The sequence below is a fragment of the Oncorhynchus masou genome, chromosome 1 (assembly GCF_036934945.1).
Source record: "Oncorhynchus masou masou isolate Uvic2021 chromosome 1, UVic_Omas_1.1, whole genome shotgun sequence".
NCBI classification, from domain to species: Eukaryota; Metazoa; Chordata; class Actinopteri; order Salmoniformes; family Salmonidae; genus Oncorhynchus; species Oncorhynchus masou.
The window spans coordinates 75,730-88,889 of record NC_088212.1 but is presented as its reverse complement, the minus strand read 5'-3'; the positions used below and the strand labels follow the sequence as shown (position 1 = coordinate 88,889).

General features: G+C 48.5%; 1 protein-coding gene across 1 annotated transcript in view; it reads left to right on the top strand.

Moving 5' to 3' along the window:
* LOC135506822 (transducin-like enhancer protein 4) overlaps positions 1 to 8,567 on the top strand; it is a 150,829-nt gene extending 142,262 nt beyond the window's left edge. The window contains exons 16-19 of the mRNA XM_064926250.1: positions 5,220 to 5,367; positions 5,451 to 5,601; positions 6,604 to 6,680; positions 7,452 to 8,567. Coding sequence (XP_064782322.1) covers positions 5,220 to 5,367; positions 5,451 to 5,601; positions 6,604 to 6,680; positions 7,452 to 7,559 — 484 coding nt within the window. The 3' untranslated portion in view covers positions 7,560 to 8,567. The remainder of the gene's footprint in view (positions 1 to 5,219; positions 5,368 to 5,450; positions 5,602 to 6,603; positions 6,681 to 7,451) is intronic.
* Positions 8,568 to 13,160: the final 4,593 nt, after the last annotated feature.

Below are 13,160 nucleotides of genomic sequence, written 5' to 3'. Positions count from 1 at the left end.
GGTGTGGACTGACCTAAACAACCAGACACTGGTCAGGTAGGGTCTGGTGTTGACCGACCTAAACAACCAGACACTGGTCAGGTAGGGACTGGTGTGGACTGACCTAAACAACAAGACACTGGTCAGGTAGGGACTGGTGTTGACCGACCTCAACAACCAGACACTGGTCAGGTAGGGACTGGTGTTGACTGACCTAAACAACCAGACACTGGTCAGGTAGGGTCTGGTGTTGACCGACCTCAACAACCAGACACTGGTCAGGTAGAGTCTGGTGTTGACCGACCTCAACAACCAGACTATGGTCAGCCAGGGACTGGTGTTGACTGACCTAAACAACCAGACACTGGTCAGGTAGGGTCTGGTGTTGACCGACCTCAACAACCAGACACTGGTCAGGTAGGATCTGGTGTTGACCGACCTCAACAACCAGACACTGGTCAGGTAGGGTCTGGTGTTGACCGACTGCAACAACCAGACACTGGTCAGGTAGGGTCTGGTGTTGACCGACCTCAACAACCAGACACTGGTCTGGTAGAGTCTGGTGTTGACCGACCTAAACAACCAGACACTGGTCAGGTAGGGTCTGGTGTTGACCGACCTAAACAACCAGACTATGGTCAGCTAGGGACTGGTGTTGACCGACCTAAACAACCAGACACTGGTCAGGTAGGGTCTGGTGTTGACCGACCTAAACAACCAGACACTGGTCAGGTAGGGTCTGGTGTTGACCGACCTAAACAACCAGACACTGGTCAGGTAGGGACTGGTGTGGACTGACCTAAACAACCAGACACTGGTCAGGTAGGGTCTGGTGTTGACCGACCTAAACAACCAGACACTGGTCAGGTAGGGACTGGTGTGGACTGACCTAAACAACAAGACACTGGTCAGGTAGGGTCTGGTGTTGACCGACCTAAACAACCAGACTATGGTCAGCGAGGGACTGGTGTTGACCGACCTAAACAACCAGACACTGGTCAGGTAGGGTCTGGTGTTGACCGACCTAAACAACCAGACTATGGTCAGCTAGGGACTGGTGTTGACCGACCTAAACAAGCAGACACTGGTCAGGTAGGGTCTGGTGTTTACCGACCTAAACAACCAGACACTGGTCAGATATGGTCTGGTGTTGACCGACCTAAACAACCAGACACTGGTCAGGTAGGGACTGGTGTGGACCGACCTCAACAACCAGACACTGGTCAGGTAGGGTTTGGTGTTGACCGACCTAAACAGCCAGACCATGGTCAGCTAGGGACTGGTGTTGACCGACCTAAACAACCAGACACTGGTCAGGTAGGGTCTGGTGTTGACCGACCTAAACAACCAGACACTGGTCAGGTAGGGAATGGTGTGGACCGACCTAAACAACGAGACACTGGTCAGGTAGGGTCTGGTGTTGACTGACCTAAACAACCAGACTATGTTTAGTTAGGGACTGGTGTTGACCGACCTAAACAACCAGACACTGGTCAGGTAGGGTCTGGTGTTGAACGACCTAAACAACCAGACACAGGTCAGGTAGGGTCTGGTGTTGACCGACCTAAACAACCAGACACTGGTCAGGTATGGACTGGTGTGTACCGACCTCAACAACCAGACACTGGTCAGGTAGGGTCTGGTGTTGACCGACCTAAACAACCAGACTATGGTCAGCTAGTGACTGGTGTTGACCAACCTAAACAACCAGACACTGGTCAGCTAGGGACTGGTGTTGACTGACCTAAACAAACAGACACTGGTCAGGTTGGGACTGGTGTGGACCGACCTAAACAACCAGACACCGGTCAGCTAGGGACTGGTGTTGACCGACCTAAACAACCAGACACTGGTCAGCTAAGGACTGGTGTTGACCGACCTAACAACCAGACACTGGTCAGCTAGGGACTGGTGTTGACCCACCTAAACAACCAGACACTGGTCAGCTAGGGACTGGTTTGGACCGACCTAAACAACCAGACACTGGTCAGCTAGGGACTGGTTTTGACCGACCTAAACAACCAGACACTGGTCAGCTAGGGACTGGTGTTGACCGACCTAAACAACCAGACACTGGTCAGCTAGGGACTGGTGTTGACCGACCTAAACAACCAGACACTGGTCAGCTAGGGACTGGTGTTGACCGACCTAAACAACCAGACACTGGTCAGCTAGGGACTGGTGTGCACCGACCTAAACAACCAGCCACTGGTCAGCTAGGGTCTGGTGTTGACCCACCTAAACAACCAGACACTTGTCAGCTAGGGACTGGTGTGGACCGACCTAAACAACCAGACACTGGTCAGCTAGGGACTGGTGTTGACCGACCTAAACAACCAGACACTGGTCAGCTAGGGACTGGTGTTGACCGACCTCAACAACCAGACACTGGTCAGCTAGGGACTGGTGTTGACCCACCTAAACAACCAGACACTGGTCAGGTAGGGACTGGTGTTGACCGACCTAAACAATCATACACTGGTCAGCTAGGGACTGGTGTTGACCGACCTAAACAACCAGACACTGGTCAGCTAGGGACTGGTGTTGACCGACCTCAACAACCAGACACTGGTCAGCTAGGGACTGGTGTTGACCCACCTAAACAACCAGACACTGGTCAGGTAGGGTCTGGTGTTGAACGACCTAAACAACCAGACACTTGTCAGGTAGGGTCTGGTGTTGACCGACCTAAACAACCAGACTATGGTCAGCGAGGGACTGGTGTTGACCGACCTAAACAACCAGACACTGGTCAGGTAGGGACTGGTGTGTACCGACCTAAACAACCAGACACTGGTCAGGTAGGGTCTGGTGTTGACCGACCTAAACAACCAGACTATGGTCAGCTAGGGACTGGTGTTGACCGAACTCAACAACCAGACACTGGTCAGCTAGGGACTGGTGTTGACTGACCTAAACAACCAGACACTGGTCAGGTTGGGACTGGTGTGGACCGACCTAAACAACCAGACACCGGTCAGCTAGGGACTGGTGTTGACCGACCTAAACAACCAGACACTGGTCAGCTAGGGACTGGTGTTGACCGACCTAACCACCAGACACTGGTCAGCTAGGGACTGGTGTTGACCCACCTAAACAACCAGACACTGGTCAGCTAGGGACTGGTTTGGACCGACCTAAACAACCAGACACTGGTCAACTAGGGACTGGTTTTGACCGACCTAAACAACCAGACACTGGTCAGCTAGGGACTGGTGTTGACCGACCTAAACAACCAGACACTGGTCAGCTAGGGACTGGTGTTGACCGACCTAAACAACCAGACACTGGTCAGCTAGGGACTGGTGTTGACCGACCTAAACAACCAGACACTGGTCAGCTAGGGACTGGTGTGCACCGACCTAAACAACCAGCCACTGGTCAGCTAGGGTCTGGTGTTGACCCACCTAAACAACCAGACACTTGTCAGCTAGGGACTGGTGTGGACCGACATAAACATCCAGACACTGGTCAGCTAGGGACTGGTGTGGACCGACCTAAACAACCAGACACTGGTCAGCTAGGGACTGGTGTTGACCGACCTAAACAACCAGACACTGGTCAGCTAGGGACTGGTGTTGACCGACCTAAACAACCAGACACTGGTCAGCTAGGGACTGGTGTTGACCGACCTAAACAACCAGACACTGGTCAGCTAGGGACTGGTGTTGACCCACCTAAACAACCAGACACTGGTCAGCTAGGGACTGGTTTGGACCGACCTAAACAACCAGACACTGGTCAGCTAGGGACTGGTGTTGACCGACCTAAACAACCAGACACTGGTCAGCTAGGGACTGGTGTTGACCGACCTCAACAACCAGACACTGGTCAGCTAGGGACTGGTGTTGACCCACCTAAACAACCAGACACTGGTCAGGTAGGGACTGGTGTTGACCGACCTAAACAATCATACACTGGTCAGCTAGGGACTGGTGTTGACCGACCTAAACAACCAGACACTGGTCAGCTAGGGACTGGTGTTGACCGACCTCAACAACCAGACACTGGTCAGCTAGGGACTGGTGTTGACCCACCTAAACAACCAGACACTGGTCAGGTAGGGACTGGTGTTGACCGACCTAAACAATCAGACACTGGTCAGGTAGGGACTGTTGTTGACGGACCTCAACAACCAGACACTGGTCAGGTAGGGACTGTTGTTGACCGACCTCAACAACCAGACACTGGTCAGGTAGGGACTAGTGTTGACTGACCTAAACAACCAGACACTGGTCAGGTAGGGTCTGGTGTTGACCAACCTCAACAACCAGACACTGGTCAGGTAGAGTCTGGTGTTGACCGACCTCAACAACCAGACACTGGTCAGCCAGGGACTGGTGTTGACTGACCTAAACAACCAGACACTGGTCAGGTAGGGTCTGGTGTTGACCGACCTCAACAACCAGACACTTGTCAGTTAGGGTCTGGTGTTGACCGACCTAAACAACCAGACACTGGTCAGGTAGGGACTGGTGTGGACCGACCTAAACAACCAGACACTGGTCAGGTAGGGTCTGGTGTTGACTGACCTAAACAACCAGACTATGGTCAGCGAGGGACTGGTGTTGACGGACCTAAACAACCAGACAATGGTCAGGTAGGGTCTGGTGTTGACTGACCTAAACAACCAGACACTGGTCAGGTAGGGACTGGTGTGGACCGACCTAAACAACCAGACACTGGTCAGGTAGGGACTGGTGTTGACCGACCTCAACAACCAGACACTGGTCAGCTAGGGACTGGTGTTGACTGACCTAAACAACCAGACACTGGTCAGGTAGGGTCTGGTGTTGACCGACCTCAACAACCAGACACTGGTCAGGTAGGGTCTGGTGTTGACCGACCTCAACAACCAGACACTGGTCTGGTAGGGTCTGGTGTGTACCGACCTAAACAACCAGACTCTGGTCAGGTAGGGTCTGGTGTTGACCGACCTAAACGACCAGACTATGGTCAGCTAGGGACTGGTGTTGACCGACCTAAACAACCAGACACTGGTCAGCTAGGGACTGGTGTTGACCCACCTAAACCTAAACAACGGTTGCTTCTTGACTTTTGTATATTTGTGTATGTTATGTTACTTCCATATTGATTGTGTTTTTTCAGTACTGATGTGCTACTGTGTGTTATTGATTGTTGTGTGTTGTTGTTTGTTCTTGTGTGTTGTGTTCTTGTGTTATTGTGTGTTCTTGTGTTATTGTGTGTTGTGTCATTATTGTGTTTTACTGTGTGTGTAGGCAGTTCCAAGGCCATACTGACGGGGCTAGCTGTATAGATATCTCTCACGATGGGACCAAGCTTTGGACAGGAGGTCTGGACAACACCGTACGCTCTTGGGACCTGAGGGAGGGACGGCAGCTACGTCAGCACGACTTCACCTCACAGGTACACACACCGTCCCCCTGACTCCCCAACACTTTCACACACACTTCCTGTTTTGTAATGTGTGTGTTGTGTGTGTCCTCCAGATCTTCTCTCTAGGGTACTGTCCTACAGGGGAGTGGTTAGCTGTAGGGATGGAGAACAGTCATGTAGAGGTGCTCCATGTCACCAAGCCAGAGAAATACCAGCTACATCTCCATGAGAGCTGTGTCCTCTCCCTCAGGTTTGCTCACTGTGGTACGTACAGGCCTGGCTGTCTGCTGTCTGACTGGCTGGCTGGCTGTTGTCTGACTCGCTGGCTGGCTGTTGTCTGACTGGCTGGCTGTTGTCTGACTGGCTGGCTGCCAGTCTGACTGTCTGTCTGTCTGTCTGTCTGTCTGTCTGTCTGTCTGTCTGACTGGCTGTCTGACTGGCTGCCGGGCTGCCTGCTGTCTGACTGGCTGGCTGGCTATTGTCTGACTGGCTGGCTGCCAGTCTGACTGTCTGACTGACTGACTGACTGGCTAACTGGCTGGCTGCCTGGCTGCCTGTCTGGCTGTCTGACTGGCTGCCTGACTGGCTCTCTGACTGCCTGCTGTCTGTCTGTCTGTCTGTCTGTCTGTCTGTCTGGCTGACTGGCTGGCTGTCTGACTGACTGGCTGCCTGGCTGTCTGGCTGGCTGACTGGCTGGCTGTCTGCTGTCTGACTCCCTGGCTATCTAGCTGTCTGCATATCTGTCTATTTATTCGTCTATTTAGTCTCTATTCAACAGCGTGTTTCTTGCCAGAAACGTATTGTGTTTGACCTATTGCCATAGAAGCGTATTGTGTTTGACCTATTGCCATAGAAACGTATTGTGTTTGACCTATTGCCATAGAAACGTATTGTGTTTGACCTATTGCCATTGAAACGTATTGTGTTTGACCTATTGCCATAGAAACGTATTGTGTTTGACCTATTGCCATAGAAACATATTGTGTTTGACCTATTGCCATTGAAACGTATTGTGTTTGACCTATTGCCATAGAAACGTATTGTGTTTGACCTATTGCCATAGAAGCGTATTGTGTTTGACCTACTGCCATAGAAGCGTATTGTGTTTGACCTATTGCCATTGAAACGTATTGTGTTTGACCTATTGCCATAGAAACGTATTGTGTTTGACCTATTGCCATGGAAACGTATTGTGTTTGACCTATTGCCATAGAAACGTATTGTGTTTGACGTATTGCTGATTCCTGATTGTGATGGCCTCTGCAGGTAAATGGTTTGTGAGTACTGGGAAAGACAACCTGCTGAACGCATGGAGAACCCCTTACGGAGCCAGCATATTCCAGGTGAATAGTTCACACTGGTTGTATGACTGACAGTTGTATGGCTGACTGCCATCAGTTCTGATACAAAGGACTTTTTCTGGCAATTTCTTTTTGACAATCATCGTGTGGTTTTGCTTCTCTTCCTCTATCCTCCCATTCTCTCTCTCTTCCTCTATCCTCCCATTCTCTCTCTCTCCCTCCATCCTCCCATTCTCTCTCTCTCCCTCCTCCCCCTCTCTCTCTATCCCACCTCCTCCCCCTCTCTCTCCCTCCATCCTCCCCCTCTCTCTCCCTCCATCCTCCCCCTCTCTCTCCCTCCTCCCATTCTCTCTCCCTCCATCCTCCCCCTCTCTCTCCCTCCTCCCATTCTCTCTCCCTCCATCCTCCCCCTCTCTCTCTATCCCACCTCCTCCCCTCTCTCTCCCTCCATCCTCCCCCTCTCTCTCCCTCCATCCTCCCCCTCTCTCTCTATCCCACCTGCTCCCCCTCTCTCTCCCTCCATCCTCCCCTCTCTCTCTCTCCCACCTCCTTCCCCTCTCTCTCTCTCCCTCCATCCTCCCCCTCTCTCTCCCTCCCTCCATCCTCCCCCTCTCTCTCCCTCCATCCTCCCCCTCTCTCTCACTCCATCCTCCCCCTCTCTCTCTATCCCACCTCCTCCCCCTCTCTCTCCCTCCATCCTCCCCCTCTCTCTCCTCCTCCCTCTCTCTCTATGTCCCTTTCTCTCTCCATCCCCTTCTCTCCGTCCCCTTCTCTATCTCTTACCACCTCTCCCCCCTCTCCCTCTCTCTCCAGTCTAAGGAGTCATCCTCAGTGCTAAGCTGTGACATCTCTGGGGATGACAAGTACATTGTGACTGGCTCTGGAGACAAGAAGGCCACCGTCTATGAGGTCATCTACTAGACCCCTGACATTGACTTGTCACCCGACCAAAAAACGACCCTGTCCGGGGGTATTTTGTCTGTCCTGTGATGTAGTTTTGCCTGAAAACGGACAACTTCCTAATATGGATTCCGTACACCATCCTCTCCCCCCAGTGCCCCCACCCCAGGACTGATATGGATTCCGTACTGCACCCCTCACCTCTAACCCCTGACCTGGATGTGGACCAATCAAAATGCCTGAACAGAACAGAACCAAATACTGGAGACTTCTCGTCTTCTTCTTCTGACTGTTTTGTTTTCTATCGAATCAATGACTTTTCTAACACTTGTTTCCACGAAGACGAATGAAGCCTCGTCTAGGAGTCCAGATAGAGGGGACATTCTGGAATGATAAAATATGACAAAACGCCAAAATATCGTCCCTTGTATCACACCAGGAAATGACATTTTTCCTGATGCTTTTCTCAACACCCGGAGAAACTGCTGGTTGTAAACAAGGCTGCATGGTAATTATCTTAATGTGACTCCATGCAGCCACAGGCAACGTCCAGGATAGGTTTGCCTGGAACCGCTTGTGGATTTGAAAGCTCGAACGCAGCACCTCCTGACATGGCTGATTGAATCGGGCCCTAAAATGCCTTTCAAATGAGCGGTTGGACTAGTAGTGTCAGACTACCTAAGACAGGACAGTCGAGGCAGCTTGAAAACTTTCAGAAATGCCTTGAAATAACTTGTTCTGTATATTCCTCAGTTCACACTGAAATACTTTTTAAGGCTTGGTGTTCAATCACATTCTCAACTCCAAATCAAGAGTCCATTCTGAATGTTAAACACAGTTAGCCGATGAACTTATTGACCTGAGAAAGACAGTTAGCCGATGAACTTATTGACCAGAGAAAGACAGTTAGCCGATGAACTTATTGACCAGAGAAAGACAGTTAGCCGATGAACTTATTGACCTGAGAAAGACAGTTAGCTGATGAACTTATTGACCTGAGAAAGACAGTTAGCCGATGAACTTATTGACCTGAGAAAGACAGTTAGCCGATGAACTTATTGACCAGAGAAAGACAGTTAGCCGATGAACTTATTGACCTGAGAAAGACAGTTAGCCGATGAACTTATTGACCAGAGAAAGACAGTTAGCCAATGAACTTATTGACCTGAGAAAGACAGTTAGCCGATGAACTTATTGACCTGAGAAAGACAGTTAGCCGATGAACTTATTGACCAGAGAAAGACAGTTAGCCGATGAACTTATTGACCAGAGAAAGACAGTTAGCCGATGAACTTATTGACCTGAGAAAGACAGTTAGCCGATGAACTTATTGACCTGAGAAAGACAGTTAGCTGATGAACTTATTGACCTGAGAAAGACAGTTAGCCGATGAACTTATTGACCTGAGAAAGACAGTTAGCCGATGAACTTATTGACCTGAGAAAGACAGTTAGCCAATGAACTTATTGACCTGAGAAAGACAGTTAGCCAAGGAACTTATTGACCTGAGAAAGACAGTTAGCTGATGAATTTATTGACCTGAGAAAGACAGTTAGCTGATGAACTTATTGACCTGAGAAAGACAGTTAGCTGATGAACTTATTGACCAGAGAAAGACAGTTAGCTGATGAACTTAATGACCTGAGAAAGACAGTTAGCTGATGAACTTAATGACCTGAGAAATACAGTTAGCTGATGAACTTATTGACCAGAGAAAGACAGTTAGCTGATGAACTTATTGACCTGAGAAAGACAGTTAGCTGATGAACTTATTGACCTGAGAAAGACAGTTAGCTGATGAATTTATTGACCAGAGAAAGACAGTTAGCTGATGAACTTAATGACCTGAGAAATACAGTTAGCTGATGAACTTATTGACCAGAGAAAGACAGTTAGCTGATGAACTTATTGACCTGAGAAAGACAGTTAGTTGATGAACTTATTGACCTGAGAAAGACAGTTAGCTGATGAATTTATTGACCAGAGAAAGACAGTTAGCCGATGAACTTATTGACCTGAGAAAGACAGTTAGCCGGTGAACTTATTGACCTGAGAAAGACAGTTAGCTGGTGAACTTAATGACCTGAGAAATACAGTTAGCTGATGAACTTAATGACCTGAGAAATACAGTTAGCTGATGAACTTATTGACCAGAGAAAGACAGTTAGCTGATGAACTTATTGACCAGAGAAAGACAGTTAGCTGATGAACTTAATGACCTGAGAAAGACAGTTAGCTGATGAACTTAATGACCTGAGAAATACAGTTAGCTGATGAACTTATTGACCAGAGAAAGACAGTTAGCTGATGAACTTATTGACCTGAGAAAGACAGTTAGCTGGTGAACTTATTGACCTGAGAAAGACAGTTAGCCGATGAACTTATTGACCTGAGAAAGACAGTTAGCCGATGAACTTATTGACCTGAGAAAGACAGTTAGCCGATGAACTTATTGACCTGAGAAAGACAGTTAGCCGATGAACTTAATGACCTGAGAAAGACAGTTAGCCAATGAACTTATTGACCTGAGAAAGACAGTTAGCCAAGGAACTTATTGACCTGAGAAAGACAGTTAGCTGATGAATTTATTGACCTGAGAAAGACAGTTAGCCGATGAACTTATTGACCTGAGAAAGACAGTTAGCCGATGAACTTATTGACCTGAGAAAGACAGTTAGCCGATGAACTTATTGACCTGAGAAAGACAGTTAGCTGATGAATTTATTGACCTGAGAAATACAGTTAGCTGATGAACTTATTGACCAGAGAAAGACAGTTAGCTGATGAACTTATTGACCTGAGAAAGACAGTTAGCTGATGAATTTATTGACCTGAGAAATACAGTTAGCTGATGAACTTATTGACCTGAGATAGACAGTTAGCTGATGAACTTATTGACCTGAGAAAGACAGTTAGCTGATGAATTTATTGACCTGAGAAAGACAGTTAGCCGATGAACTTATTGACCTGAGAAAGACAGTTAGCCGATGAACTTATTGACCTGAGAAAGACAGTTAGCTGATGAACTTATTGACCTGAGAAAGACAGTTAGCTGATGAATTTATTGACCTGAGAAATACAGTTAGCTGATGAACTTATTGACCAGAGAAAGACAGTTAGCTGATGAACTTATTGACCTGAGAAAGACAGTTAGCTGATGAATTTATTGACCTGAGAAATACAGTTAGCTGATGAACTTATTGACCTGAGATAGACAGTTAGCTGATGAACTTATTGACCTGAGATAGACAGTTAGCTGAGGAACTTATTGACCAGAGAAAGACAGTTAGCTGGTGAACTTATTGACCTGAGAAAGACAGTTAGCTGGTGAACTTATTGACCAGAGAAAGACAGTTAGCTGATGAACTTATTGACCTTATTGACCTGAGAAGGACAGTTAGCTTATTGACCTGGGAAAGATGTTATAACGTTGCTTCTGCTGATCTGGTTGAGCGTCTGTCTGATTGACATCTGTCAGTCTTTAGAGAGATTGTCCATGATGATACTAGTGTAACATAGAAGTCCGACAGTGGAAAGAAACTGCGTGTTGTTAGTTAAGCTAATTTCTTTCATACAAAATGCCTTTTGTCAGTTTTTCCATGTCTGAATTTATTAAAATGTTCTGTGGTAAAGATGTTTTGTGTGGCTGTTTTTTTCTCCCACCTTTCTCTCAGCGGTCTCCACGTTCCTCGATACTAAATCTATCCCCCTATGATTAGATAAATCAGGGGTGGCCAATCGAGTTCATGGCTGTGCAGGTTTTTGCTTCAGTTAATTTAATCAGGTTTGTATGATTAGGCCTGGGTCGAAGAAAAAGCTTGCGATAAGCTGTCAAAACCTGGTTTGTCTCAGTATAGTTACATACCAACCTACCACTCTCTGTCCACGTCAAAGGGAAGGCTTAACTACCTAGTATAGGGATATTGTTATCCACGTCGGCACCAACGATGTTAGGATAAAACAGTCAGAGATCACCAAGTGCAACATAGCTTCCTTCAGCATGTAAATTAGCAAGAAAGATCTGTCGGCATCGAGTAATTGTCTCTGGCCCCCTCCTAGTTAGGGGGAGTGATGAGCTCTACAGCAGTCTCAAACTCAATCGCTGGTTGAAACCTGTTTTCTGCCCCTCCCCAAAAATATAATTTGTAGATAATTGGCCCTCTTTCTGGGACTCACCCACAAACAGGACCAAGCCTGGTGCTCTCATCTTATCTACCAACATAGACAGGGCTCTAACTCCTCTAGCTCCACAATGAGATAGGGTGCAGGCCAGGCAGCAGGCTGTTAGCCAGCCTGTCAGCATAGTGGAGTCTGCTACTAGCACAGTCAGTGTAGTCAGCTCAGCTATCTCCCTTGAGACCGTGTCTGTGCCTCGACCTCGGTTGGGCAAAACTAAACATGGCGGTGTTCTCCTTAGCAATCTCACTGGAATAAAGACCTCCATTTCTGCCATTATTGAAAGAGATTGTTATACCTCACATCTCAAAATAGGGCTACATAATGTTAGATCCCTCACTTCCAAGGCAGTTATAGTGAATTAACCTATCACTGATCATAATCTTGATGTGATTGGCCTGACTGAAACATGGCTTAAGCCTGATGTCACGCCCTGGCCATAGAGAGGCTTTTATTCTCTATTTTGGTAAGGCCAGGGTGTGACTAGAGTGGGCATTCTAGTTTCCTTATTTCTATGTTTTCTATTTCTTTGTGTTTGGCCAGGTGTGGTTCTCAATCAGACGCGGGTGTCTATCGTTGTCTCTGATTGGGAATCATACTTAGGTAGCCTTTTTTCCGTTCGCATTTGTGGGTAGTTATGTTTGTTAGTGGCACTATTGGCCAAGTTAAGCTTCACGGTCGTTTCCTTGTTTTGTTGGCGACATTCATTTCAAATAAAAACAAATGTACGCTCATCACGCTGCGCTTTGGTCCAGTCATTTCCAGGAAGAGGGTCGTGACAGAACTACCCACCACAAACGGACCAAGCAGCGTGGTAAGGAGGAGCAGCATTTTCTGGACTCATGGACTTGGGAGGAAATCCTGGACGGTAAAGGATCCTGGAGGCAGGCTGGGAAATATCGCCATCCAAAGGAGAAATTAAAGGCAGCGAAGGAGGAGCGATGGTATAAGGAGGCAAGTCATCGAAGCATGAGAGGCAGCCCCCAAATGTTTTGGGGGAGGCACATGGGGAGATTGGCGGAGTCAGGTTATAGACCTGAGCCAACTCCCCGTGCTTAACGTGGGGAGCAAATGACCAGGCAGGCACCGTGTTATGCGGTAAAGCGCACGGTTTCTCCGGTGCGCATGCACAGCCCGGTGCGCTCGGAGGCAGTGCCACGCTAGAGTGGGCATCCAGCCAGGGCGGATTGTGCCAGCTCAGCGCTCTTGGTCTCCAGTGCACCGTTTCGGACCAGGGTATCCTGCGCCAGCTCTGCACACTGGGTCGCTGGTGCGCTGTGACTGCTCAGTGCGTCCTATGCCTTCGCTCCGCCGTGCCGGGCTAAAGTGGGCATTCAGCCTGGAAGAATGGTACCAGGGATAAGAACCGGATCTCCAGTGCTACCCCACAGCCCGGTACAACCTGTGCCTCGTCCAAGGACCAGGCCTCCAGTCGGTCTCCCCAAC